Source organism: Spodoptera frugiperda, chromosome 7, assembly GCF_023101765.2.
Source record: "Spodoptera frugiperda isolate SF20-4 chromosome 7, AGI-APGP_CSIRO_Sfru_2.0, whole genome shotgun sequence".
Taxonomy (NCBI): domain Eukaryota; kingdom Metazoa; phylum Arthropoda; class Insecta; order Lepidoptera; family Noctuidae; genus Spodoptera; species Spodoptera frugiperda.
This window is the reverse complement of record NC_064218.1, coordinates 2841562-2869457: the sequence shown is the minus strand read 5'-3', so window position 1 is coordinate 2869457 and position 27896 is coordinate 2841562. Positions and strand designations below refer to the sequence as shown.

At 36.6% G+C, this 27896-nt stretch overlaps 5 protein-coding genes and 1 long non-coding RNA gene across 11 annotated transcripts in view; 2 read left to right on the top strand and 4 right to left on the bottom strand.

The window, feature by feature from the left end:
- Positions 1-733, top strand: part of LOC118266058 (uncharacterized) — a 41430-nt gene extending 40697 nt beyond the window's left edge. Inside the window, exon 5 of the mRNA XM_035579408.2 lies at positions 87-733. Coding sequence (XP_035435301.2) covers positions 87-285 — 199 coding nt within the window. The 3' untranslated portion in view covers positions 286-733. The remainder of the gene's footprint in view (positions 1-86) is intronic.
- Positions 734-3286: 2553 nt separating this feature from the next.
- Positions 3287-4658, bottom strand: LOC118266284 (dihydropteridine reductase). The gene has a single exon (XM_035579683.2). It carries the CDS (start codon positions 4340-4342, stop codon positions 3638-3640), a length of 705 nt encoding a protein of 234 aa, XP_035435576.1. The 5' UTR covers positions 4343-4658; the 3' UTR covers positions 3287-3637.
- Positions 4659-4840: 182 nt separating this feature from the next.
- On the bottom strand, positions 4841-5980 carry LOC118266070 (dihydropteridine reductase-like). Its single transcript, XM_035579426.2, has one exon. It carries the CDS (start codon positions 5742-5744, stop codon positions 5004-5006), a length of 741 nt encoding a protein of 246 aa, XP_035435319.2. The 5' UTR covers positions 5745-5980; the 3' UTR covers positions 4841-5003.
- Positions 5981-6950: 970 nt separating this feature from the next.
- LOC118266177 (ninjurin-2) lies at positions 6951-13294 on the bottom strand. Of its 6 annotated transcripts, XM_035579573.2 has the most exons (4): positions 13037-13294; positions 12830-12897; positions 10399-10575; positions 7357-7863 (listed from the first exon to the last, which is right to left on the bottom strand). In XM_035579573.2, the coding sequence occupies exons 2-4, from the start codon at positions 12863-12865 to the stop codon at positions 7621-7623; spliced, it is 456 nt and encodes a 151-aa protein (XP_035435466.1). In that variant the 5' UTR covers positions 12866-12897; positions 13037-13294; the 3' UTR covers positions 7357-7620. The 6 variants fall into 6 exon arrangements, with proteins under 6 accessions (XP_035435463.2, XP_035435466.1, XP_035435462.2 ...); XM_035579570.2 differs by lacking the exons at positions 7357-7863; positions 12830-12897; positions 13037-13294 and adding exons at positions 6951-7345; positions 11394-11792; XM_035579569.2 differs by lacking the exons at positions 12830-12897; positions 13037-13294 and adding an exon at positions 11394-11824.
- A 2458-nt stretch (positions 13295-15752) lies between these two features.
- Positions 15753-20385, top strand: LOC118266423 (uncharacterized). The gene is made up of 6 exons (XM_035579876.2): positions 15753-16125; positions 16368-16488; positions 16986-17272; positions 18191-18360; positions 19009-19144; positions 19620-20385. The coding sequence occupies exons 1-6, from the start codon at positions 16003-16005 to the stop codon at positions 20304-20306; spliced, it is 1524 nt and encodes a 507-aa protein (XP_035435769.2). The 5' UTR covers positions 15753-16002; the 3' UTR covers positions 20307-20385.
- Positions 20386-20497: 112 nt separating this feature from the next.
- On the bottom strand, positions 20498-21394 carry LOC118274088 (uncharacterized). The gene is made up of 2 exons (XR_007705423.1): positions 21179-21394; positions 20498-20922 (listed from the first exon to the last, which is right to left on the bottom strand). It is a non-coding gene; the product is annotated as an uncharacterized LOC118274088 (long non-coding RNA).
- Between the last annotated feature and the right edge of the window lie 6502 nt (positions 21395-27896).

Genomic DNA, 27896 nt, shown 5'->3' with positions numbered 1-27896 from the left:
TCTATCTTTTTATACTTGGGGCCAGGCATTATTCCATTAAGTATAGGTGCTAGTGAACAAAATTTAAAACCTTTTTTTATTTCCAGACCGACAATGATGACATGGGCTGGTGCAGCTTCAAACACGCAGTCGACGCGTTTCCCACTGCGGCCAGTATCAGAAATGTCCCCACCATACTCCACGGCCATAACCTTCATCGACCAAATCGGTTACAAAATAATAAGGACAACAGAACTTGTCACCGACATAGTCAGGAACACAGTGAGAGCTGTCGTTGGTCGGTAGATACCATCAAAATAATTGCTCAACAATAACACGTGAAGTAGGCACAAAAAGCCTTAATTCCAGTGAAAAAAAAATAGAGTTTTGACGTAAAGAAGTCGGCCATATTGAATTGTCTATAGCCGGTTTTCCCTCCATTTTAATTTCGTGAAAAAACCACCGACCTTTGGTCACATTTGGCAATTAAAATAGTTAACTTTATAACTTTAACAGCATATTACTGTGAGATTATATTAAATAAGAAATATTTCTACATAAGTTTATTGTACGTAGGAGATTACGAATTAATTAAGGCGTATAGGCCTATTGTAATTTGTCATTAATTTTAAGTGTTAAATTATTATAATTTAGGTCGATATTACAATTAAGTAAGGTAATTACATATTGTGATTACGCATTAAGCTTTTATACTGTAAGTCCAGCTGTGACTCAATAAATGCTTTTATTTATATGTTTGTAGCTTTATTTTTTTGCATTCCTACTGGGTACATTAGTACCTAGTATATCTAAGCAAGAACTTATTTCCTTGACTTTGTCCTGCGCCTGCTTTTCCTATTTTTAATAGTACTTGCATAGTACAATCATTGTTTTGGTAAGAATCAGTTACGAACCTAGAAATACCGCAACAGTAAAAAATCATGTTTTTAGAAAATAAATTGTCTTTAAACTTAAGTATAAACTCAACTTACTTAGGCAAATCATATAGTATCGTAACATTAAGATCTTTTAGTCACTTATGACTGCGACTTATAAAGCGCCTGTATGTTTAAAGCAACTAAATCTCGTACTTGTGTTTTTACGCGATTGCTCTTCTATTATTTTAAGGCGCGTTGTTGTATCAATCGCTTAATCTATGGGTATTAACATTGCGGTGTTATAGTTATTACATACCTAACCAAATAATGGAAATCGAAGTACATAAGAGCTTTTCAGAGAGGAGTGGAAAGAGGGTAGGGAGGCCCTTGCCTTGCAGTGGGACGACGGCTAAAAATAAAATAAATAAATAAGTACATAAGTAATTTGTCTTTACTATGATTTACTTGCATGACCAATTATTATTAGGTAGATATTTGATTATGCTTTTTATCGTATCGCATAAAACCACGCATGGAACTAATTATATACAATTACCTATTTTTATACAGTCAATTAGTATATAATAAACGGGACGGACTAGCGTGCAAATTCAACTCAACCAATAAACATTGTAATGTAACTTTTATTTTTTTCAAATTAAGGTTCATTTTGCACCAGTTTACTATCAGTGATAAAATCGAGTCAAGTATGTAGGCACTAACTTTCCAATTGGACTGAGCCAGGCAAGTGAAAGTGTTTTAAACAACCAAAACTGGATCTGTAACAATCTTAAAACTTGAATTGTTTTATGTAACTAACTTATAACATACACCTATAGGCGATTCAAGTAGGCTTTCGGCCAAAATTACTTACCGATGTCAACCCAGAGACAAAGGATTAAGATCGATTTTTGTATGGAGTGTAAGTCAAAAACTTAGATCCATCCAGAGATTTTGAATTAAGAACGGTCATAAATTTCGGCCGTTAGTAAATACCTATCCGTGTCTAATGCCAACAATGATATTTCAACATTTTGCGTCGGTTTTCAATTAATAATTAACTTATGACTAGTTCAGTCATCTGTTCTACAAAAACACCCGCATGCTGTGGCTTCCAATTAGAATGACGTACAGAAAAAATATTACAGCTTAGATCCAATACCAACATGGGATTCCCGAACTACCGGCCCATAACCACAAGAAAAATCTGCGAAATCGTAAATGAAAATCGATTTATTTATTTAAGGATTTTAGGAAAGTTGGTATGTCGACTCATGTTCGCTACAATGTGCTTACCTACCATGAATCTAAATGAACATACTTACGTTGTCTTAGGTAAAGGATCTTATTACTCGTAGCAGGAAATAGTGACGATGACGATGGTTACTTCACGATAAAGGGACTAGGTAATAACATTAAAATTTAAAATTAGTTCATCCAGAATCAATGGCGCTTGCAACAGTGCCGAAATATCGGAAACTTACAAAAACTAATAAACATGGTAAATATCCCGTTTTAAGTTCTAATGATAAGACTTGGCAGCCTCTTATTGGACTAATTGAATTAAAAAGAAAATGTTTTCTTACCATTCCATTAAGAAAATCATAGGCAGAAATAAAATCACATTACTAATTTAAAAAAACAGCATACCATGCAAATTAGATTTAAAAAACATCTAGCATAAATTATATTTTACACTAGTTACCTATATGATAAAAATATCTACATAACTGTTCCCACGTAAGTTAATGACGAACGCAGCGAAACTTAAAAAAATTGTTGTTAAATGACAAGGAAAAAGATAAAGCTAAAGGTTTTGTTGCCATTATGGGGAATACCAACTGTATGGGGTTAGTGATTCATTCAAATCTTCCTATTTCTTAGGAAGCTGGGATTTCCCATGCTCAGGTAATTTTATAAAGTTCTAATTAATTATTAATAATAAAACCACATCTAATAGATTTCTAGAATAGTCATTATACTACAGATAAAATACCTACTTGTAATTGAATTATTTTATTTAAAAGCTTTTTATTCAGTCTTGACAAAATCTCAAGTTATCATTGCATTCTTTCTCCATTTCTGCTTGTCCATTTCCCAGGTTGCCATGGCCTCCTCGAAATTATTTTATATCTCAGTTAAACTAAATGATAATGACCCCAATAAGTTCATAATATTATAACATTCTTGTGAGTCTGATCCAAAAATCTGAAGTTTGTAGGTCAGATAACAAAAAAACATTTCATTGAATAAGTTTCACATCATCAAACAATCATTAAATTCAATATAACTACTTAGGGACCCATTGCATGTTCAATAAGAATTCATTATCAATAACTGTAGAGTACAATTTAATGGTAGATAACCTGTTTCAAGTGACCTCCTTAATCAGTAATGAGATATTACATCAGACGTAATTAAAAAACAAGTTCAATGCTTCCACATTTAATAATATATGTTTAAATATCACATTGATTATACTCTGATACATTTCACAAGATATACATTACATACTTCTACAACATACACTCTGAGATTGCTGTATTTTATTGTCTTATTTACTTTTAAAACAATGCAGTAAAAACTCTGAAGGTTTACCTTCAACTATGAATAAAAACAATTTGTTACACTTTTTATAAAATGTAGCTAGAAAACAAATGCTTTGCACATTAAGTACTTTAAAATATATATTAAACATTTTACACAAGAGAACAATAAGTTATAGTGTTTGCTTACAGCTAGAGTTGAGACAACATACACTTATACCTAGGTTGGCAAGTTCATTGGACAATCAGCTCAGTGACATTGTCCTTGGTGACCAGTGCCACCAGGCTGCCACTTGGAGGACGCTCATTACCCTTGATCCACTTGTCGAACAGCTCAGCCACAAATGTCAGCGGGGTCCATGTTCCAAAGTCAGCCTTGGGCATCCATTTCCTGTTCATCTCAGTGTCCAGGGTCACAGGAAGTATAGCAACAGCCAATGAGTCCTCCGGCAGACCAGAGTCTTTGGCACCAAGAGATTTTGTGAGTTGATGTACTGCACCCTTGGCCATACCATAGCCAATCATACCAGGTGTGCCTTCCATAGCAGCTTTAGCACCAGTCAGGGCCAACAGTCCTCCTGCACACAGGTACTTGGCAGCCACAGTGGCTGCAATAGAGGAGCTCCACACAGATTGGCGCCACATTAGATCCGCTTGCTTGCTGAGGTCCTTGGCAGCGTTTCCGCCGGCCCAGCCGCCGGCGACACAGATCACAGCATTCACTTTCTGACCTTGCAGGGCGCTGGCCAGTTCGTTCACAACGTGTTCCTCTTGCTGTACCCACGAAGCGTCTTTCGGCACAGTGATGTTGAAATCGGCTTTTTCATTAGGGTTCAAGTCAATGTTAGCTACCCACCAGTTAGCTGATTTAAAGTGATTGACGCACGCGGCTCCGAGCGCGCCTCGCCCACCGTACACAACGATCCTTCCGCTTGCCATTATTAACACGTCTGAACTGTATCGAGGCGCAGACTCAACTGAACAACTTGACTGGACGCCGACTGGTAAAAGTTAGCTAGCTATAACTTGCGCGGCGCGGTAACCTCGGCTCTCACTTTTTATCGCTTGCTTACCGAAAGACAATAACAAGTAAAGGAAATTGTATAAACTATCTCGACTATGCGAATAGTATATTTAACTATTAATATTTTATGTTATTACCACTTAAATAGAAAATAATGCAATTTGCCTAATTTGTAGACAAATAGATGAAATAGACAACATATACCAAATTCATTTGACAGTTGAACAACTGAAAATGACAAGTACAAGTGCCAATTTGACTTTGACATTATTCTTGATTGACAATGACAGCAACGTAATATTCATTTTTTAAACTTAGACCTTGGTCTTTTGCATCAAAGTTGTCTTGTCGATTTAAACTTTAGTCGATGAGGTATCCAAAATTCTATTAATAAGAAATAATTAGTCAGCAAAAATACAAGGATGACAAAGTATTTTATTGTAGTAAAGACAGGACGTCGGTCCATACGTACATAGTATGGGCTTCATATTTTAAATAAAAATATAGGTGAGAAGCGAAACAGGAAAAAAGTTATTTATTATGCCGGGACAATGGTGATAATTAAATTATTTCAGATTATTCGGTAATAACTTCAACTTCTTCATCTTTTGTTTTAGGTAAAATCACTTCTGTAATATAGTTTTTAGTATCAAGCTTCACTAAACTGCCGCTGGGTGGACAATTGACGCCTTTAATCCACGATTCTAACAAATCTGGTATAAAGCTCAGTGGTGTCCACGTACTGAAGTTGGCATTAGGCATACATTTCCTGTTCACATCTGTATCCAGTGTCATGGGAAGTATTCCAACAGTTGTGGAACTCGGTGGCATACCAGAGTCTTTGGAACCAAGGGATTTTGTAAGGTTATGTACTGCAGCCTTAGCCATTCCATAGCCAATTGAATCGGGGGTGCTTGCTAAAGCTGCTCTAGCGCCAGTTAATGCTAACAGGCCTCCATTACATAGATATTTAGTAGCGACAGATGCAGCGATTGAGGAAGGCCACACACTCTGTTTCCACATCAGTTCTGTATTTTCGATGAGGTTTTTTGCGGCATTACCACGTCTATAACCACCAGCTACGCAGACTATTGCATCTAGTTTCCCATCTTTTAGGGCCGTGTCCAGCATGGTCATGACGTGTTTTTCTTGCTGATACCATGTAGCATTTGGAGCCACAATGATGTTGTAGTCAGCTATAGGATTGGGTTTTAAGTCAATACTTGCTACCCACCAGTTCGCTTGTTTGAAGTGGTTTATGCATACATTCCCCAAGGCGCCTCGGCCTCCGTAGACCATTAACTTATAGGTGGTCATTTCACTCCACAATACACAACTCACTACTTGGAATCTGAATGCGTATAATTTATCCCAATGTGTATTTTATACTTCTTATCTAAACTTGCAATATCCCATTAAGTACCTATGTAGTTTCTTTATATTTTACCCCAAAACTCATTTAACTTCTTTAGACATCAACAATATTGTAGATAACTATACAATAACGGTAATTTTATTTTCCATGAATTCGATAGACCTAAAAGTAAAACTTGACATTAATATTTTGCTTTTTACAAAGATCGTAGAGGCCAATATTGATTGTTCTATCCATCTATCTCAAGGAGACGGCATAACATAGAGAAATAGAAACTCTTTTTAGAAATATTGAATAATGCAGGCAAATACTTGAACTGCACAGTTTTACTTGAAGATGTGTAAGCTGCATGGACCAGTTCGACTGTACAGTTAAATTATAAGGCGTGTAGACTATATTATAAGGTGTAAAACTGATTGCTTCGTGTCGTTCAAAAGTCACAAGCGCCTTTGGGAGACTGCCAGAAACGCAGAACGCCATTTCGGTATCTCTGGGGTTTTGCAAAGTGTTATAGGGGCCCAGTAGGACTGATGCTTGATCCGGAGCTGCAGACTAACTAGCGGGATTACAGGAGCTCCAGCCTCGCCTAAGGCGGGAGAAATCATTGGATGTATTTCTCCTCAAAAAAAGCTTACGTTTGCAGATGTAACATTGTTATTAGTCACATTACTATATCACACAATTTCTGGTGTTCTAAAAACGCAAAGATAAAGAAAAAACAATACTTTTTGTATTTAATATTTATCTTTTATTGAAAGTAGACAATATCATCAAAAATGAGTACCTTATAACTAGCCTACAAGTTATTTATATTACAGACAGTATTTTGCAGAAATATATTAATAATATCTATCAACTAATTGCCTACATACGACAGTAATCTTACTTACATTGGTAATTAAGTTCTACAGAGTGGTTATTTATTTTCTAAATTATAATAATATAATATCATGAATTCATAATTTTAATAACGTATGTCATTAAATCTATACATATAATAATACAAAATAAATTTGATTGTTGAAACTACAGAAATATCATACATAACATCTATTTTATTATATCTATGGTTGAAACTGAGATTTACATAAGTAGGTAACGAAGTATTGTAGTGGATGGTCTATTAGCTATATAAAATACTTTTTATAAACTGGATTTTCTATTAAATTACCGTTTTTTCATTAAATAAATTAGCCTAATTTGATCGAAAGAAATAATATTTTATTAAAATTACCAGGGACGATTTTTTTAACTTTAAATGTCTATAAAAATAAAACGGCAATTTCATAGGCATAGACAAATAAATACTTCAACAGAATTGCTATTTGCAAAATAAAAACATAAAAAATTAAGTCTGACTAAGCAAGAGTGCATCAGTGTCGATTTGCATTGAATAGAATATGCTGATGATGATGTTTATAGTAATACTGAATACTTTGAATATTAAACTTATATTGTTTAATAATTCTGCTTTCCGTTGGTCAGGCTGATGGTTGATGTTGAATATAAAGCTGAGCACTACCGCTACTACTGCTGAAATCACCTATGCATGAAAAAAAAAACAAAATAAAAAATAAAAATGTGCACAAAAAAAACTGAAATAAAAAAAAACTGAAACAAAATATTAAAAAAGGCATAACACAAAAAGATTTTATAATTGAATTATATTTAGGTAGATATGAGATTATTTCAGTAAAAGGTATATGAGATTATTTCCGATAATGGAAGTGTATCATGAAAACGCTGTGATGAGAAGCTGTAGGTACCTATAAGGTAACAAAGGTATTCTAATAATCAGATTCAATGGCACTGATCGAACTAATGCGTAGTATTTTGCACCCTAAAGAAGGTATCGTATAAGCTTGAGGTTTTATTCCCAAGATAATCTTGCAGGGAAAGCGCGGGGTCTAGGCCAAATGTCATTTTGATGACGTCACAGAACACTACCCCTGTCATCATGCCTACTGACGTGTGGTACAACCAATCAGCTAGCTTCTTGTGTTTATGGTCGGCTTCACCGTCCAAAGAGGATATGATTAGTGCCAGGACTCCCGCGCTTGCCTGCGTGATCAAAAATAATTAATTAGCAAAAAATATATAAAAAAAATATAAGTGTATAAAGAAACAATGGAAGAAAACTAATCAGGTGAAAAGACTATGTACTAAGGAGTGACTACCTAGGATGTTTTATAGTGTGTCTTCCATGCAAGTAATGCAACAGGTAAATGAAATATTTTAGACCTAAGAAAATGATTGGCAAAATGATTAAAGTACAAATAGAGGCACTAGTTATAGTAAAAGTGTTGCAATAAAACTATTTAACAGTAGAATTTTTGTTACCAGACTTTTTAATTTTAATAAATAGGTAATTTAGACCATGAAGCAGGATAAATAAGTATATAATACCTAAAATTTTAAATAATTTTAAGTAAAATATGTCGGTCTAACTATAGTTGTATTATTTCCTTATTATAATTTTAGCAATGTTGATTATTATCCGCATTTTGGCTATTTTATTACCTACCATTCTTTATTATTATGTAAATTAAAATAAAATTCTAAGATTCAATAAAAAATAATAATAGATTCTTTTCCGCGGTCGAAAATAAATTAAACTGACAATTAAAAAAGTAAAAAATTAAAAAACAAAATTACAAAACAAAAATGCAGAACGCTATTAGAACGTCCATCTCTACGGCGACATCTAGTGAATATTTCAGAAAATAATACCGAATGTGACTGGGTATGTTCTGTTGCATGACTCTGTTGCATGTTAATAAAATAATTCCCTAGATACCATTAGCAGATAGCACCGAATTATCCTAAATAGACAATTACTAATGTCCAGTAAAATTACTCTTTCGTAGATATTGCTCATTAATATAATTTAATCTTTCCAAAACTAAAGGATTATTCGAATACTCTATGCCGAAAGCGGAAATGACGATGTTTATAACGGAAATGACGAATATAAATATGACAATGACGTCATTGAGGATGACTGCTGACGGTTGATCCTCATGATCGTTCAGGTCCAAGCCCCCGATTACCACGAATAGTAATCCAACGAGAAGCTAAAACAAAAGAGGATTTTTGTATTGGTTTTGGAATCACGCTTATGTGGAGAAAATCTCGTAGTTTTCAAATACAAATCCGTTAAAAGAAAATAATTGTAGACTAAATAAGTACCTAAACGCAAGTACAGATTTCTTTTTAAGATCACCTATTCCTACCAAAATATTTCCAAATCCTGGTACTTGAGTACCTACGCAGGCAAAAATTATTTAATCCACGCATGTAAACGCCTAACTAACCGTTCCTTTTTACACGTAAAGTTTCCGTTTGTAGAAAAACGAAGGTACTGAAGGTAACATCCAGTTGTTTCCGTTCTAAAACCTTGTTTTATTATGTATATAGTTAGGTATTATTACGGTAACAAGGCATTACCCAATCGAACTGGGTCTTTTGTGGAAATATCATTTGGATGGACTACTTTCGAAACGGTTTCATGCGGGTTGAAATCGATGTGGAGGAAAATTTTATCGGAAATGATACTTCAGAAATATTGAACTACGTTCTCATTCAGATATCGATTAAGAATTTAATTTAACAGACAGAATAAGAAAACAATAGAAGAATCACATATGTAGAGATCCCTACTTTCCGACCTTCTAAAGTTTTACTTTGTAGTAACAATCCGGTAAAAATTGAAATCAAACTATAAAATTTCGTGTATCATAAAAAGAAGCTTTTCTTTAGGTAGAAATGTAAATATCGTGTATCGTAAAGTAGGTATAATTTTAGGGCTATTAGACGAGTTAAAGAAAGATCTGAAATTGACGCTGTAAAAACTGATAACCGCACTAAAATTAAAACCTTCCATGAACTATATCAGCCTACTAATATATAGGTCTTATAATTCTAAGTCTTGGTATCTAGCAAGCGAGGAGTCGAAGGCAGACACGAGGACGTTAAGCACAGTGACGATAAAAGCCGTGGCGGTGGTCCCATAATTGATGTTCAGGGCGGAGGTCCGGTGCCGCGGCCTGTGGAACCAGCAATCCCGCCACAGGTTCAGAGTGAGGAGCACGAACCCCATCGCCACCTAAACACCTGGATACTGCTTGAAGAGTTCAGGGAACTGAAGGTGAATTGAAGTTAAGAGACCTTATCTATTCTGAAGGTATTTTTGGTGGATAAGTCAATGTTTAGCTCTTTCTTGGCTGGTGTGGGGTATATGGTGTAATCGATGCTGCTGATATTTGAATAGGACCTGCCTATTAGTATGTCCGACTAATCCACTCTTGATTTGAACGCACCTCATATTCATGAGCAGCATTCTGCGATAAACGACGCGGCTATTATCGCGATGCTATTGTAAATATGAGCCTCTAGCATGGCTTGAAACTAGTCGAGTTCCTCTTCAAACAGTTACGTGAGTAAGCAGATAACATAATAATTATGTAGGTAGTGTTTAAGGATACACTTATTCTGTTTTGATTTGCACACAACTGTCCCAGGTCTGATAGAAGCATCTCACAAATTGAACAATAAAATCTACGGGACGAGGAAACAGACATTTCTTTTTATTCTCACCTGAAGGACGATGGATATAGAGATGAGGACCACCAGTAGCGTGTAGAACTCGTGCTTGGGACCGACTTGCAGGACGTACTTCAGCTGCGACGCGTTGGACGTCAGCAGGGCGATGTCCAGCATGCCCTGCGCCACCGTCTTCTTCGTCGCATACCTGTTCGCGTCCAGCCCTTTGATCTGGAGACAATATTTTATGATCAGGAGTTGAAAATAGTTGTTTATTATTTATTTAGACCAAGGCAGATGTAGATAGATAGAGATACCTAGATAATATAATTTTATTAGGTTTCATCGAATACATACCTACATAGTACTTAATCATAGCCGGGACGAGTATCGGACTTTTAGATTCCTAGGTAGAGCTACAATTAAGATGTGTGAGTCAAGATAATAGAAACGAAATTGGGTTTACTTTGGATTTGGATTTGAAACTTTACCGTATATCAGAGATAATAATAATAATCTTTACTGGGCAGACGTGCTCCACCGTAGGCCGCATCATCACTTACCATCAGGTGAGATAGCGGCCAAACGTCGACCCATTAAAAGTAAAAAAAAAAAAATCAAAGAGTGTTACAGTAGATAAAGGTACAATACCTAATCATTACGGGACACCTAAGTTCGGAACGCTGATACGTATGTGATTTCGCGAAGCTAGGCATTTAACTACACGGTTTGTACAATGATTGCTTTGCAAAACGTCGCGGTTACGATTCGGAAATAAAAAACACTAGAGCAATGGTTTTGGGCCCAGTAGGGCTGATGCCTGATTCGGAGCTGCGGACTACCTAGCGGGTTTACCGGGGCTCCGACTCGAAAAGCAGGAGTAGGAACGCGGTAGTCTGTAAGAGTCTGACATTCCTTCTTGCGTTGCTCAAAGCGAGAAAAGTCATAGGATGATTTTCCCATAAAAACACGCAATTGAAAAAGGAGTACGATTATTGAGAAATCGTCTGAAAACCACGTTTACGATAAAAATACAGGAGAATATTTACTTCATCACAAACGATGTCAGTCGGTGCATCCTGTTCCTTAGTCACGATCTCATCACAGTTCTCTTGGTCACAGGCAGGGTTCTCCTTACTGCCCTCTTCCATTTTAAATAAGAAATAACTCAACACAAACCGATCAATTTTGGAGTGCTACTGAGATCGCGTGTGGATGAACACTGCTCGTCGTTACAGCATTGGATGTAAGAAACCGTAGTTCATACCTCATTTCCTTTACACAAGGCCGATATCAACATTTGATCAATAAGGTGCTTAAATCTCCTTAGAAACGCATCCAGCAGCATTAAATACCTTGTTGAATGTTGATACTTAGGTACAGGATACCGATCATCAATCGTTGTAATCAATCAGATCGGAAATCGGTAAAGGAAAATCGATTCCGTGAATTTCGATTTCTTTGTTTATCGAATTAATCGATTGTCTGAATGTTTTTAATTTCAGTGTACTAGTAAAAGTATTTTAGGTATCTTAACAGTAAATCTGGTCTAAATCTTTTGCATTGGCCTTGAAAAGTGACACTGAAATGAGTAATACGTTTAATGCCGTCGATACAGTTCATTTTCATGGATCAATGCTTTGAACGTATTGTAGCCACAAAGGACTACTGAAGTGAACTCGGTGCCATATTTGTTTGGTTTATTTACATAGGCAAAGTACACCTAAATTGGATGCAAAAGGAATTGTGTTCAGGAAAATGCAAATGTGCAATAATGTCAACTAAACTAAAATATAGGTACCTACTCTAGGCCTCTATCTAGGTACTCCTTAAAATAATCTTAACGCAGCGTATGTAGGTATTGTAGGTAGATACTTAAATCTATTGTTATTCGTACAATTATCTATAACGTACATATTTAGTTCCTCAAATGCCATAAAAATATTTAAGTACACAGGTACCGAGTTAATTAATTAAAACAAAGTAGGTAAGGTCGGTAGCCGAAGACCAACAAACGGAAACTCGTTGTTTCTACTTACTCACACATCCTTTCTGCAAGGTTAGAGCCACAATATTTTTAACAGATATGCCTAATTATATTACTGAAAAGTACTTGGTATTATTTAATTGTTATTAATTAATTGATCCTAGTTTACAGTGTATTATTGCGGTTGCGGTTTCGCTTCAGCGAACTTGTAAATAGTTGCAAATGTCACTCTGATGATGTAGGTTTCCGACCGTATAATAATATCAAGATGGATGAGTATTACCTGGCATGGTTTTAATTCAAATGGATTTTAATTATAAGCATTTAAATTTAAATCATAGGTAGGTACAGACCTAATTATCTACTCTGTATTAACCCATAATAAGAATACTTTAATTATACATTTAAAAAATCTTTAATAAATAATTATTGTACATGCAAGTATAAAAACACAAAGACATCACAGTGCATTTATAAAATAAATCACGAAAATCTCACCCCATTTCGCAATCCAGTAGGCAGAATGGCCGCCATTTTTATTTAATTATCTGTTGAAACACTATCAACTGAAAAAAACAACCATAGTAGGTACACAAATAAATTTGAAACACGAACACACCACAATGTTTGAATTTCCGCGTTATTTTTTCGAGCTGTGGAAGTCACCACGGTCAGCCAAAGAATAAATAAAATCGATGGCGTTACCTGACGACGGATGGTACAACAACAATTGACTATAGTTTCAGTAACAATGACGTACTATGTACTTGGAAATTGAAAGTTTGCTGACAACGCGATTTAGTTTTGAAGGTCTAATTAAAGTACTACGAGTTTACGATACGTTGTCGAAACGAAACGTTGAAAACATGGGCGTTAATGGCCACGCAACGTGTAGCTGTTACGGTTACTTTACCGTAATCCTTTCGTAGTAATTGCTTAGGTAATGGCCAACACGATATTATCTAAATTACTTAACACTTAATAGGTCAATAACTTATTTAGGTGAAAGAAGTTTTGTTTCACGATTTTAAGATTTTTGTAGAGTTTTATTGAACGCGTTCTCAATTCGAAAACCATTCAGTTTCCTAATCTTGTTGGATCTGAATAGTGAATGGTCTGATCTGATCACAGTCTTTCGAAACACCTGAGACTTTGTAGACATAGTCATAGTACCTACACCTACCTACCTAGGTAGCTGTGACATTATTAATTCAATCCCAACCTTTTTGTTGAATAATTAATTGAAACCTGACTTGGGAATCTACGCAGCTGGCTGATTGCTAGTACTTAAACTAGGTATGTAAATGTTTGAGGTGAAAAAATCATGCAATTACTTCTCCCGCCTTGGGTGAGACGAGAGGGAGCGTCCGACTTTTACCTACTGACTAAAAACCATCCCATTCCTACTCCTGCCCTTCGAGCTGGAGTCCCGGCATTCCGTTAGGTCTTCCGCAGCTCCATATCGGGCATCAGCACTAGTGGCTAAATGTTGTAGTTGGTATTTTGGAATTGAGTTGGTACATAAGTACGTCCTCCAACTACAAAAAACTACAAAAAAAAGAGCCTGAAGCAGTCTGTGTGCGCTCGGCTTTGTCTAAGCTTTTGGCGACTTAGGTAACTGTAGGTAATCTCAAAGGATCTGAATAGCGTGGTACTTTTAGCACTCGAAGCAGGGAAGCTATTATTATCCCTACGCTTTAATAAGAAGCTTCTCTGATTTGTTCAGCATTGGATAACATTTCGCTCATGATTATATTATAAAAGGCAAACTCAAAAGTACTGTATAACACTAGATTTCGAAGGTAATTATGTGATCCAACTCCAATATTTATCAAATTATTTAACTCAAAAACCAGGGGAGCTTACTCTTGAATCCAATTCCCATCGAACGATATTGACATTGTGAAAAATTCTCTTCAGTTGTAACACTAGCGCCTATTGCATTCGTATCGCGTGGATATTGAATGAACTAAATAGTATCTATTGAGTTTGGCTTTATTTATATTCCGTACTCTGAATGCTATTTTAACAGCTACGATTAGGGTTGTATAGTTTTGACATTAAATAATTATTGGATTAAAATTGCATTGACATTGAGATTGGTTTCAAGAGTATAGCCCTCAGGCGTACCTAATTATATAGCATATAACCGTAAAAGAAAGGCAAACGAACATACACGCAAGCACGCAAAAAATTCATAGAGTATCAAATTGTACTTTTTAATTGTCATCATTATCCATTACCATTACCTGCCTGCCTGCCTACCTACCTGCCTGTAACTATACTACTGCGCAGGAGGCAAGGCGCCCTTCACTATAAAAATAATGGGCGCTTTCGACTCGTACCTACAGGTCGGTGGGTTAGGTTATTGCCTAATAAATACCTAGATTAAATAAATAGGAATGTGAGGTATTCCGTATTCTTAGGATTTGTCATAATCTCATCGCAGCCGCAGGTGAGTTAGAAACCCGGAGCTGAGCATTACCTAGCAGCCTGCCTACCTGCTCTTTGAGCAGGATTAGAAACGGGGAGGTTTTTAATTAGTAAGTCTGACACTCTCAAGCCTCTCCCAAAGCGGGAGAAGTCATTAGATAGAGATTTTCCCAAAAACAAAGGTGACTGTGATTTCTAAGTAGGTACCTAGTGTAGCCAGCTCTGACGACATCCATGGGAATGTAATGTAGTTACTTAGGGGTGATTATAAAATAATTAAATTCTACTCAATCGTTATACACTTTCGTGTATGACGATGATCATAATTAAGTAGGTACACATATTATTATCTAGTGTAATTTCAAATAAAGTACCTAACGGAACCTGAAGCTTAATTTCTCCTAGCCACTTACGAATTTATATGAAATAATTTTATCACACGAAACGTCGAAAACTAGTATTTGCTAGAAATTTGATATTATAAATTTAAATCAGGTTTGACTGCCTTTGACCTAAATACCCTAGGCACTAGGTAACTATTCAAATATCTAAAAATAAAACAAGTAAAATTCATACTCATGATAATCAGTACGACTTTTCTTTAGTGTTTTTGTCCCGGGTTTTTGTAATAATAAATCTCAAAGATCTAAAAAATAATAGTTAGATGCTGGGATTACCTATATGAATGTGTTACCCAATTTATTTAAGAAATAGTTATATCAAATATTCCGCAAAAAACATTAAAAAAGAAAAGTTTTCTGACGTGCAAAGCAAGAAGAACGAAAGATCAAAACGACCACTTCAAATCTTTTTTATTGTAAACTCCGTTTCTGTTCTTACCATAAAATATTTATTGTTTTTATTACAGAGATAAAAATGGAGTATTCGTGTTATTTTATACTATTTATTATAAATAAAAATGTAACTTTAAAAATATTTATAAAGTTTGTTGGCAAGTTCATAAAATGAAACGTGCGCGCGCTCCGCCCGCCCGATTTCGCGTCCTCGATCTGTCAAAAATGTTTCCATTCTTTCGATGGCTTGTGTTGTTTGGATAAAATCAAAACAATAATGTGTTATACATCAGATAATTCTTAAAAATCTCTTTGTTTATAGTAAAGTTTATAAGGTGTTTATGTTGTGTTGAGTCTAAGTGCTGTTATCATGTAAATATTGTACGTGTTCGTGGTGCTGTGCAGTTGAGACTTCATTGCACGGGTGGATCGTAGATCTTCCAGATGCTGCCTTCTATGCCCATTCTGTTTACGAGGGAGAGTCAGGATGCTTTTGGAAACAAAATTGAACCGAGCACAAGCTTTTTCAATCAAAATAATTTTCCTAAACCCTTTATTCAGCCCGAGGTAAGTGATGAAACGTAGTTGATGATTTTATGTAATTTCATGTGAGATAACTCCATTTACGTGATTCTGAGCCAGGTTAAATACTTTCAGAATAGTTTGCGTGTGAAATTCTGTATATTTATTGAAAGCGTGGTCTTTAAATAGGCGATGTATCATATGAACACGAAGGACAATATAAATGTGTCGCCATGTTTTTAAGATACGTGATCTATTTACATGACCTTATGATGTTATTGTTTCAGCCGCCACCACCGAAGGTTGCGCAGGAGGTTGCTAAACCAGCACAGAAGGAACCCAAGGGCAAAACAAATACCAAGAAAAAAGTTGAACCGCCTAAACCTGACAGCAATGCTATAGAGACAGGTAAACATTGCACTAGATGACAATCTATATAGCAGCATTTCCTCTTATGTAATGTAAAATAAAAATACCATGTTATGTTTAAAAGTGAATTTAGGTCACGAAACTTATAATAGATGTGTATATTTTTTTGTCATTTGCGTATTTAGGTCAAAAGATTAATTACTGTAAACTAAGACTAACTGTTTTCATACTATCAAGATTCTGACATACTTCCAACTCATCATTGTAGGATATTCACAATATAGTCATACAACATAATGATGCACTTCAAATGCTATTCTTTATATAAATAACCTCACTATTTTCTAACTTCTTTTTATAAAATTATGACACATCAAATAGCAGCTGTGCACATTCATATCTCATGCAAAAGATATTTGGAAAATATGAGATTGGAACGGGACATGTTTAAAAATTAATTAATTAAGTAGCAATACAATTAAGAGGACTGTTCATTGACAACACCCTTAATTCTACATGCAATAATCCTTTTCCAGCTCTGGTTAAATCCTACTACACAAAAGTACAAACAAGATTTTCCTCCAACCCATCGGTGCCTACCAATAAGTTTGTACAGTTTCAAAATATATTGAAGACATTTGATCCCGCTAAGGAAACCCCTGTTGAATTGTATAAGAAAATTGAGGAGATATTCGGTGAAGAGCATAAGGATATTGTGGAAGAGTTTCTCCTGTTTCTGAAGCCAGGACAAGCGGCAGAAGTTGGTCGGTTCATGGACCATTTCATGTTAGTGCAAATGACTGGTTTCATAGAAATGTTGCAAGTAAGTATTATGAGTAATATTACGGTACTGCTAAGCGAATAGTTTGCCTATTTGTTTTGTAATATGATTTATTTTAGTATAGGTACATTTTGTGGCTTGGTAGTTTAGTAGAAATTTTGTATTTCCTTCTCCCTTTACCCTGTAAATGTTATCCTTAAATACAAACCTCATGTATTTTTCTATTATTATTTTGCTGGAAAAAATTGTGTTGTGTGAAACCAGAATATTCACATCATTTTTAATAAAAATTAATCTATCCATTTCATTTAGATTTTATATAAAAAACTACCATTTGGTAGCATAATATTGTCTGCTACTTTTTTGTTTTAGTTTGGCTATGACTTATTTATATTCTTACTAATTGTCTATTAAAATACTAAACAGACTGTCAATAATATTTTAAGTTTAGGAGTTTTATAACAAATTCACCTATTTCTATGAAGTCATGTGCAAACAAAATTAAAAAAGTTAATTCTAATTCAATTAGATGTCATGTGCCTAATTTGGAAACAGGCCAAATTATCTTCATTAAATTAATTAACACTCACTCTCTGGGTATGTGAGAGAAATAATGAATAGACAGTAAAAAGAGTCACAAGTAGGAATGTTTCTGTAAATATCCATAGATAAGGATGTTCTCAATTACCACAACTTGTAATTTGGGAGACATTATAACTTGAAGATGGGATGGGGACGTTACCATATTTTGTTAGTAGACTTCAATTAGCAAAAAATCTGTATCTGGGCTCTAAATATTATTTTACATACTCATGGTTTCGAGCTCTAGTCTTTTTGGAATACAAAGATAGTGCTGCCATCTACAACTAAGGTCTGCTATATGTATTGCATATTGGTAAATACAAGTTCAATGAAAATTATGGTAGACTTATTTTAAAAAAATTACACCTATTTTTTCAGACTACATTAGCTCGCAAGCCGACGGTCCTGCGCAAGGTGTTGCGCGCGATTACCAGTGAGAGTGGCAGCAGTGAGGAGATGCGCGCGCGCGTCCTGCCACACCTGCGCTCCCATCCGCGGCTCGCCACCATGTTCAAGTCGCTGTTCCCTGATGAACGGCCTCCTGATAGGTAAGTTCTGTTGTTTGGAGTTTAAGTCACTAGTCACTAAGTTATTCATTCGGTCGAGCAAAGTAAGTATAAAGGTTCAAGGTTCGGGGCTCCGGCTCAAAGAGCAGGAGTAGTAACGCGGTGGTTTTTAGTAAAAAAGAGTCTGACACTCCCTCTCGCCTCGCCCAAGTCGGGAGAAGTTATTCGATATTTTCCGCTTAAAATCTAAGCCAATAAGGTACTTACCTCTGTGTTATGTCCACCATCAATAGCGCGTGAGAGTTTACTGCTGAAATATGGGTTTCTTCTAGCTTACCATAATTTCTATGCTTGGCAGTCGAGGTGGGGATTGCAAATAAGCTAAGGTTTATTAAAAAGTTGTACTGATCGGTCTCTAGCAAACGCGTAGTCTGTTAACAAAAAAATCACGGTTTACTCACGTAATTTAATGAAGAAAAGCTCTACTGGTTTCGAGTCACAGAAAAGGCAGCGCAAGCTGCTCATGATGAAGAGTCCCTCCTCTCCTCGTCTCACGAGTCTTTAGTCAGTTCTTACGAGAAGTCTTTAGTTTACGCGGCAAAAGACTGAGGCAAATAGTTTCTACTCTGCGATCACCGCACAGCTTTGTGTACCATATACCAGTTCTAATTGGTACCTTATTATTTCCAGTTTGTACGAGTCGGGCACCGATCTCATAGACGAGAGCTTCCTCACCAGCGACAAAGGGTACGACGTGTGGGACTTCGACGATGAGACGGACAGCAGACGGAGGAAGCTTGAGGTCAAGGAGTCTTTGGATACTGTGGTGAGTAACAGCTTTCATATTTATTATAATTGAGGTGTTTTTTTTTCTTGCGTATTTTGTTCCCGCTGCGTTGCTTAAGCGAATGGATAGTGAGATCGATATTTTTTTCAGTAGCAGTTTTTATAATAGGAACTTTAATTTAAATCGTTAGCTTTTTAGTATTAACTTAAAAATATATATTTGTTGTTTGTTTTGATGGTTATTTATTTTATCATCATTTCATCACCTTTGTCGTGATTAAAATTTTGTTGATACTTTATTTTATTTGGTTCGTTTGCATGTAGTTCCATGTCGTGTGTGTTTGAGTGTATTATTTTACCTGTCATTTGAAGAATCATTCAGTAGAATTAACAATTATTAGATAAATTCTGAAAGAGAAATAAAGGGAAGTTTAACTCTATTATGGTATATACTTGTAGTTGTACTAGTTTGTTGTAAATATAAGAATCTAATGTTGGATATACTATTCCCGTAGTACCTGCACGGGCGCGTGTTCCTGCAGCACGGGCGCCTGCTGCGCGGCGCCAGCGTGACGTACCCGTACAGCAAGGAGCCCTACCGGGTGCACGCGCGCCGCCTCGCGCCCACGCACACGCTGCTCTCCCCGCCAGACTCCGACGACGAACGATCCTCCCCCAAACGAAACGCTAAAGCAAACTGCAAAATCCCACCTAAAAAGCCTAAAAAACAACTCAAGTCCCCCACGAAAAGTGTTAAAGACGTGAACGACAACACAAAACACAAAGACTGCACAGTTAACTTATTGAGCCCTAAAACTACCAAAAAGTCTCAAAGCAATAATAAAAGTAAGGCGTGCAAGAAGGAGCCGGAGAACAAAAGTGAGAACTTGCAGAAGAGAGAGAGGAAAGACAGTAAGAGTCACACGTGCCAGAAGAAAGATGAGGGTTCTAAGGCCAAGCAGGCCAAGTTGGAGACCGTAGTCAGTATAGAGCCTAAGAAAATTGAGAAAAATGAGATGAGTAGTTGGACGCGAGAGGAAGATAAAACGATGTTACAAATCCTAAAAGGAGAGGCTGTTTCCGAGCAAGTGTTCGGGCGCATCAGGGAGCTGCTCCCGCACCGCTCCGCCACGGAGATCAAGGAGCGGTTCTGCCACGTGATGACGCTGCTACAGCAGATGGCGGTCGGCGAGGTTACCTAGTTGTAAGAAGAACTGAATTTAATAATTAAGTGGAAGTATTTATAATTTTGTAATAAATAAAAAGTATTTTGACTTGGTACTCTTGTGTTTTACTGCTTGACACGTGACACCCTACATAATTTGTTTATATTATGTAGGGGGAAGTCCCCTAGTGGCGGACACCTAAGGTTATTTATAAATAAAACAAAAACTATTTTAGGAATGTTTATTAAATTATGACTTATATTAGATAACAAAGTTAGAAATCAAATTAAATTAACAAAAATGCAACCTCTGCAAAAAAATAATTAATACCATCAATCAAACTTTGATAACAAAAATCATAATTTTAAAAAGTGGCACCTAGTACCGGACGTATATTTGTGCCATACCCCTAACACCGGACATTTCAAATTAACCTGCATCGATCACATATGTAGCCATCTCCACACTCTAGAATGTCTTTACAAACTTCATGTACCCACACACGACAAGATGAGCACTGGATCCAGTCTTCGTCAGTGTCTTCTAGGCAAACTACGCAAATTGTTATCAATAGCAGTTTGTAAGCTCTGTGGCTCCCAGGATCCTTTCTTTTTCTTCTCTTTCATTTTAATTATCTTCTTTCTTCTATACTCTAAAACAAAACTAAATAATTAGAATAAAATACGTCATTTCTTACAAGAAATATCGATATGTTTACTGTCCGGCACTAAGGGACGACTTAGTGTCCGGCGCTAAGGGACTCACCTTTTCGTTCATTAGGTGGTACCTGCTAAAATTGTTTAAAAGATCTAATAATATTCTACCATTTTACGGATAACAATCGAGTACTGCTTTTATCTATTAATATCACTCAAATGTAAATGAATAAATATACTAGAATTACTTACATTCATATTTAGGTGACGCCGTGATTTCACGCCTAAAACAGCAAACAGTTACTCCAGCCGCGGCCGTGTGCGTCCCTGGCGAGACCTGGCGCGTGATCCTGTACCTGTGTGCCCCCCGCGACCCTTTCACGTGTATTTTGAATTAAACTGCTTTATACTCGCTTGAATAGTACGAGTGTCCGGCGCTAGGTGCCGTCCGGCGTTACGGGACTTCCCCCTATGACTTAGATTCCCTAAACTTTAAACCAAATCAGTAGCAGCGCGACAATCGCCGCGTTGTGTGTCGCGGAATGTTGCTCATGAATATGAGCCTCTAGCATGGCTTGAAACTAGTCGAGTTCCTCGTCAAACAGTTAAGTAAGTAAGCTGTTATTAGGTGTTAGTTACTATCGCATCACGTGTGCATCGATCTCGCGTACCGATAATTCTTTTTTTGTCCTGTTAGTGTCCGGAGAAGGTTCGGTCCGGAGAAGGAGAGAAAAATAACCGAAAATTCACTCATGCGACGCAGGGGCGCGCGGCGGTTAATAATATCATATGGCTAAAACCTATTTTGCTTTTATAGATGAGAAGTTTGGTTGCCTTTGCGTCGTTTACGTTGCCCTATGCTTATCACTCTTTGACGTCGCCATTGGCAACCAATTGGCGACATTTTTATATTATGTAAAATTATTTGTTTAAATTGCGATACATGGCATAAAATATTCGCAATGACTAATTTAAGCGAAAACTATAATTTAAGATTACATTATTTACAACTAGACCAGGTACCGACTCAAAGTATGATTACTAAACACATGTCGCCACCGCTCGCGGGCATTTTCTTTAAGTCTTTGAAACCTAAACTACGGGAACTTGTAGGCTTACAACCATCGCTTAAAGGCGGTGGCGGGGATTGGATGGTAGACCCAGCCGAGCTACTCAACGGCCGCGCCGTGCTAAAACCAGTTAAAAGAAAAGTATTAAAAAAACTGAGTCATAAAGGCATCGAGAAAATTGGACATGGCTTATACCAAAAGCATCGTATGTATATGGAGCAAGAGAGAGCGAAAGTACTCGCTGACGCCGATGCTAATTGGATGGATGTCCTTCGCAAATTATTTCGCCAAATAGAGGAGAATCTTTCGGATAACGAACAATCTGAAAATACGAGAAAGTTGGTCCATGCTCGCGACGAATTTGAGTATTTTTACAGAATGTCCTTCAACAAACTCGAATCTCTTTTTACCGAAGCATCTGTACTTGCAATTAATAAAAGTAAAGAAGAAGCAATGGAATTGATGAACAATAAGTTCATGTTCGCCCTTAAAACACAGGCAACAATGCTTTACGAGGAATATGAGAAAAAGTTTAATATTGAAAAAGCTAGATTGAAAGAAGAATTTATTAAAAATCTTGAAATTGAGCGATCTAAGATGGGCGACAAAATACACGATGTAACAGTTGATAAACACGCGTGTGTTAATCTAATAAAACAATTCCTTCACGGTCGTAACTTAGCTTGTCAGATATATGTCGCTTTAAAAGAGCGAGAAGCTGGTTCGGAAGAAAGAAAAGAATTAGAAGTTAAGCACAGAAAACAAATACGGAAAATGGAAAGAAAAATTGAGACTTTAGATAATGAAATCAACGCTGCAAGACAGGAGGAAGAGATGTTCCAGCATTCAGTAACTGCATGGCAAAAGAAAATTTGCCATTTTGTAAAATCGTTTCAAACGTTCGTCTCTTACAGTCTTAAAACAGTTCCTGAATATGCGGAGTTCTTCATAAACCTGGAGAAATTGATGTTGCTACAAGTAAACGAAGTATTAGAAGACCCATCTGCTGAAAGTATTATCGCGGAAGAAGAAGTGTTCCACACTCCTATACCACCAATCAAACCGTTTTACATATTCTGTGACAAAGGTTACAAGGCACAACTCCATGAAGAATTATGTCCAAGACATGGTGGTACTTCTAGTAATGCTTCTCAATTACCTGCCATCATAATAAACAAGCAGTGTCTATATGCAGCCTGTGACAACTTCGAACAATTCACAAGTAAAATTAAAGATTACATTCAGGGCAAACGTGGTGATGTAGCAATTTTCAGAGATGATCTTGTTTATGAAAATTTCGTGCCTATGAAGCCAATTGCGTCGTCAGACCAGTTAACGGAATTAAAATTGGAGAGCTCTTTGTTACAAATATTGCAGGAGGCTAATATTGAAAGACTTACTGAGAAGTGCTTCTGTCCTGTAGATGAATGCATGTGCGTAACTCCCGAAGAAACTGCGCAAATACAAACGATTGCCAAAACTAAACCGCCTCCTGTATCCCCTGTATTTTCTGTTACACAGAAGAAACAATTATCAGAACATCTGTGTAAGCAATTAGAATACATCCACAAATATAAATGGGAAAGCTATTTTGATTACAAAGAGCCCAAATCGTGCGTTTGTGCGAAATCGATTATGGGACAGATAGGTAATCGTTTGCCTGCGTACATGAGGCGTGCGAAGTATCCGCCACCCGATTGTCTGCCGAATTACGAAATGTGTTCGGTTGAGAAGTTGAAGGAACTCGTTCAAAATGTCAGGAAAGGACCCCCTGCTGTGGAAAAAGTTGAATCTAAGAGTTCTAAGACTAAATCCGTAGGCACCAAGTGTTCTGATATTGATTTCCAGAACGCATGCACATGCTTCTCTGACACTCTTATTGGATCCTTAGATCCGGCATTGTTTAAAGTACCAACACGGGACAGTAGTAGAGTGGTGGCAGACCCTAACATATCGACCACGTACATGACGCAACCAATTGAGTCTTTCGCCCTAGACCGCGCATTTTCACTGAGGAACATCCTTGATGATGTACCGGACCTTCAAGATGTATTTAAGAAGATGAAATGTGAGTAAGTTATTACTAATAGGTAAAATAGATTAGGTTGAATGTGTTTTTAAGCTTACTTAAGAGAAGTTAGATTTATTTTTGTTTGTTAAGTATAATTATTATGTTAAGTTCCACTGACTAGATGCTGGGTAGCTTCAGTCGTTACAGTGAGCATTTGCCTCAGTAATGTTACCGATTGTGTTCTGATTTTAGGCATTAAATTGCAATACTGCCTATCTCGGCTAGGCTGTATTGGCACACATGCACGGTACCACATTGAGCTAAGTCTATTGTTGCACCTATCGTGACTCGAGTGTCCTATTTATTAGGTATAGGTACGTAATATTTATTTATATAAGTTGAAATGTTAAGTTTAGTCTATCCTTATTTTAACTCTTTAATCCAGTAATTATTTAAGTTCAATTTTAGTTTAACGCTGTTTTGTTTAAGTTGCTCTGTTTTAGCTTTTAGTTCAATAAATATTTCGTCCTCATTTTGTGTGCTTAATTTAGTTGTTGCTCACCCGTTGTGAGAGAGCGAGAGAGGGGAATTGCACTTGTGTCTATTTGTGCACTATAACATATATATATCCTGCTGAGTCAGTGTATGTATAGTGCTAACTAAACATTCAGATTGGCCACCGTGATCGAAATAGATCTATTTGTTCTAAAATATAAAAATAAGTCGGGTTTTCCTTCCTGACGCTATAATTCCAGAACACAGGACCGATTTCCACGGTTTTGCATTCGTTAGAAAGGTTCCGTGAGGTTTATAGCAAAGAAAATTCAGGAAGAATTTAATAGATTTCAAGAGAAAAGCAGGAAAACAGAAAAAATCATTGGTGGCGAAATGGAGTTCGCCGGGTTTGCTAGTTAGTTATATAAGTATTCTCTTATGATTTGTTCACGCACGCAGTTCACGAAAGGTGGCAAATGGTACAATAAAGGTCTACTTTGATGGATTAAGTTCCAAAGGTCTGAAGTAGAACAGAAATCCGAACAGAAACTTAAAATTATTATTATAGGTAATCCATGCATGCATTGGAAGAAGTATTACTTCTAAAAACGTATACAAGGAGGTTCGAAAGAAATCATAAAGAAGAATAATGAAAAACAACTTGGCATTAATGGCATTTCAGACTTTAATAACTATTATCAAGCTTGTCACTATACCATATTATATTTTTATCTTCCAAAACCTTATAGAAATACACACATTAAATATACTTGAACAATGAGTAATTTAAGCGAAAATTACCATTTAAGGGAATGCTTCTTGAAACGAGATCAAGTACCGACACAAAGTTTGATAAAGAAAACAATGACTCCTGCTCTCGCGGATGTCTATTTCAAGTCAATGAATCCGAAACTGAAGCGACTTGCAGGTCTGGAACCCTCACTCAAGGGCGGAGGAAGTGATTGGTACGTACCACCTCAAGAATTGCTGAATGGGCGAGCAGTACTAAAACCAGTTAAGAAAGAAGTGTTGTCCAAGTTAAACCATCTCGGTGTCGAAATGTTCGGAGAAAAAGTATTCAAACAACGCCATAAGGCATTGGAGTGGGAAAGAGATAAGGTTGTTGCTCTTTCCAACACAAAATGGAGAGATGCTATCAATGCAGCTTGTAAGGAGGAAAGCGAACGTATAGCAGGAATTTTCAAAAAAAAGAATAATGAATGCATCGTGAAGGATTTTGAATATTTCTCTACTTTATATAGAGCCTCAATGGAGAAAATCGAAAGCTTACTACAAGAGGCATCTATTGAAGTAATAAATGATACTAGAGAAAAGGCTTTACTTGAGATGCGAGAAAAATATGAAATATCTTTAAAATACCAAGCGACTACACTTTACGATGAATTCGAAAAGAAATTAATGGAAGAAAAGGCTAGACTTAAAGCACAGTTTATAGAAAAGCTAGGCGAATGCCGTACGGAGATGGGGGATAAAATCCACGCAATTATAGTTGATAAAAGTATAGCTATAGGAAAGATAAGGAAACTTCTGTACTGTCAAAACTTGGCTTGTCAAGTTTATGTTGCATTGAAGGAGCGCGAAGAATTTGCACAAGAAATGAAAGGAATAAAACGTAAACACGATAAATACATAAAGGCCATCAATGAGGACGCTGTGATCAAAGACTGGGAAATACATCAAGAAGAAGAGAAAGAAAAGCATCGACAGGAGTTCATCAAGGCTTGGCATATGAAAGTTTTGCATGTTCTGAGAGCTTTAAAAGAATTCACCGTGTTTTGTCTAAAAACGGTACCGCATTCTGCAGATTTTTTTATAAACATGGAGAAGTTAATGCTATTGCAAATAGATGACGCGTTAGAAAACCCATCTGCTGACAGTATGTTTTATTACGAAAATGAAGAATATCATGCTCCTGTTCCGAAGCCAATGCCTTTTTATCTTTTCTGTGACAAAGGTTACCGTACTGACTTGGATAGAGATTTATGCCCAAAACATAGCGGCACGTCTGAAGATTCGCAATTACCCGCTATAATAATCAACAAGCGATGCCTGTACGCTGCCTGCAACAACTTTGAACAGTTCTCTACACAGATCACACAATATATTTTCGGCAATCGTGGGCGCGAGGATATTGTTAAAGATGACCTGGTTTATGAAAATTTCGTGCCAGCGCAGTATACTCTGTCCGATCAGCAGATCGAATTAAAACTAGAAAGTTCGATAATGCAAGTACTGCAACAAGAAATAACAGACTTGGAAATGGATGAAGATGAGACAAAATGCATTTGTATTGATATATCTGCAAATGCGCAAAACAAGATGAAATGCCTTTGTGCTGATATGAGCAAAAGCATTTCATCTACAAATGCTCAAGCCAGTGGCAGTAGCCTAATAATTCCTTCGTCATCCTCTTCCGAAGCGCAGAGCCAGAAAGTATCTTCAGCTAAAATGAATAGAATAAGATATCTTCACGAGACGGAACCTACATGGGACAGCTATTTAGAATACATGAAACCTAAAACTTGCTATTGTATCAGATCTACTAAAAAGCATTTGGTAGACATACCTCCGTATATGAGACAATCGAGATGGATACCTCCCAACATACCAGATTATGAAGTGTGTGCCTTCGAAACGTTGAAGGACTTGGTTAAAAAAGCGAGAGAAGGTACTCCGGTGGTGGTGGAAGAATTAGTAGAATCTAATGAGAAGAATAGTAAAGACGTGGGGACTCAGTGTACTGATTTGGAGTTTGATAATGTCTGCGCTTGTTTCTCTGGTAGCGCAGTGGCTCGAATGTTTGCTAAACTGAATCTGACTGTCGATCCAACAGCATTCGCGTCTGCGTGGGCAAGTAAGGGCAGAGTGGTCGGTGGTGACATATCGCCCTCGTACATGAATCAGCGGACCAGTTCGTTTGCGAGAGACAGAGCGTTTTCCATGAAGAATCTTCTGGCCGAGATACCGACTTTGAGCAAAATAAAAAGAATGACATTAAAATCTAATAATATGTTAGAATAGTTATATTTTGATTTACTTAAGTTTTGAGTTTTGTAGTGTTAATTTATTTATAGTTTGGAGAAGGTAAGTTTTGAAACGATATTGCTGTATTTAGCTTATAATAAAGATTTGCTTCAACATTATAAGGTTCTTTAATTACGTAAGATTTTAATTAGGTACGTTCATTCAAGTTCTGAACAGTGTAAATCGTATTCACACATAATCTTTTAGTAAAATTGAACTTATTTATCTATTATATAAAAATAAGTCGGGTTTTCCTTCCTGACGCTATAACTCCAGAATGCACAAACCGATTTGCACGGTTTTGCATTCGTTGGAAAGGTCTCGGGCTCCGTGAGGTTTATAGAAAAGA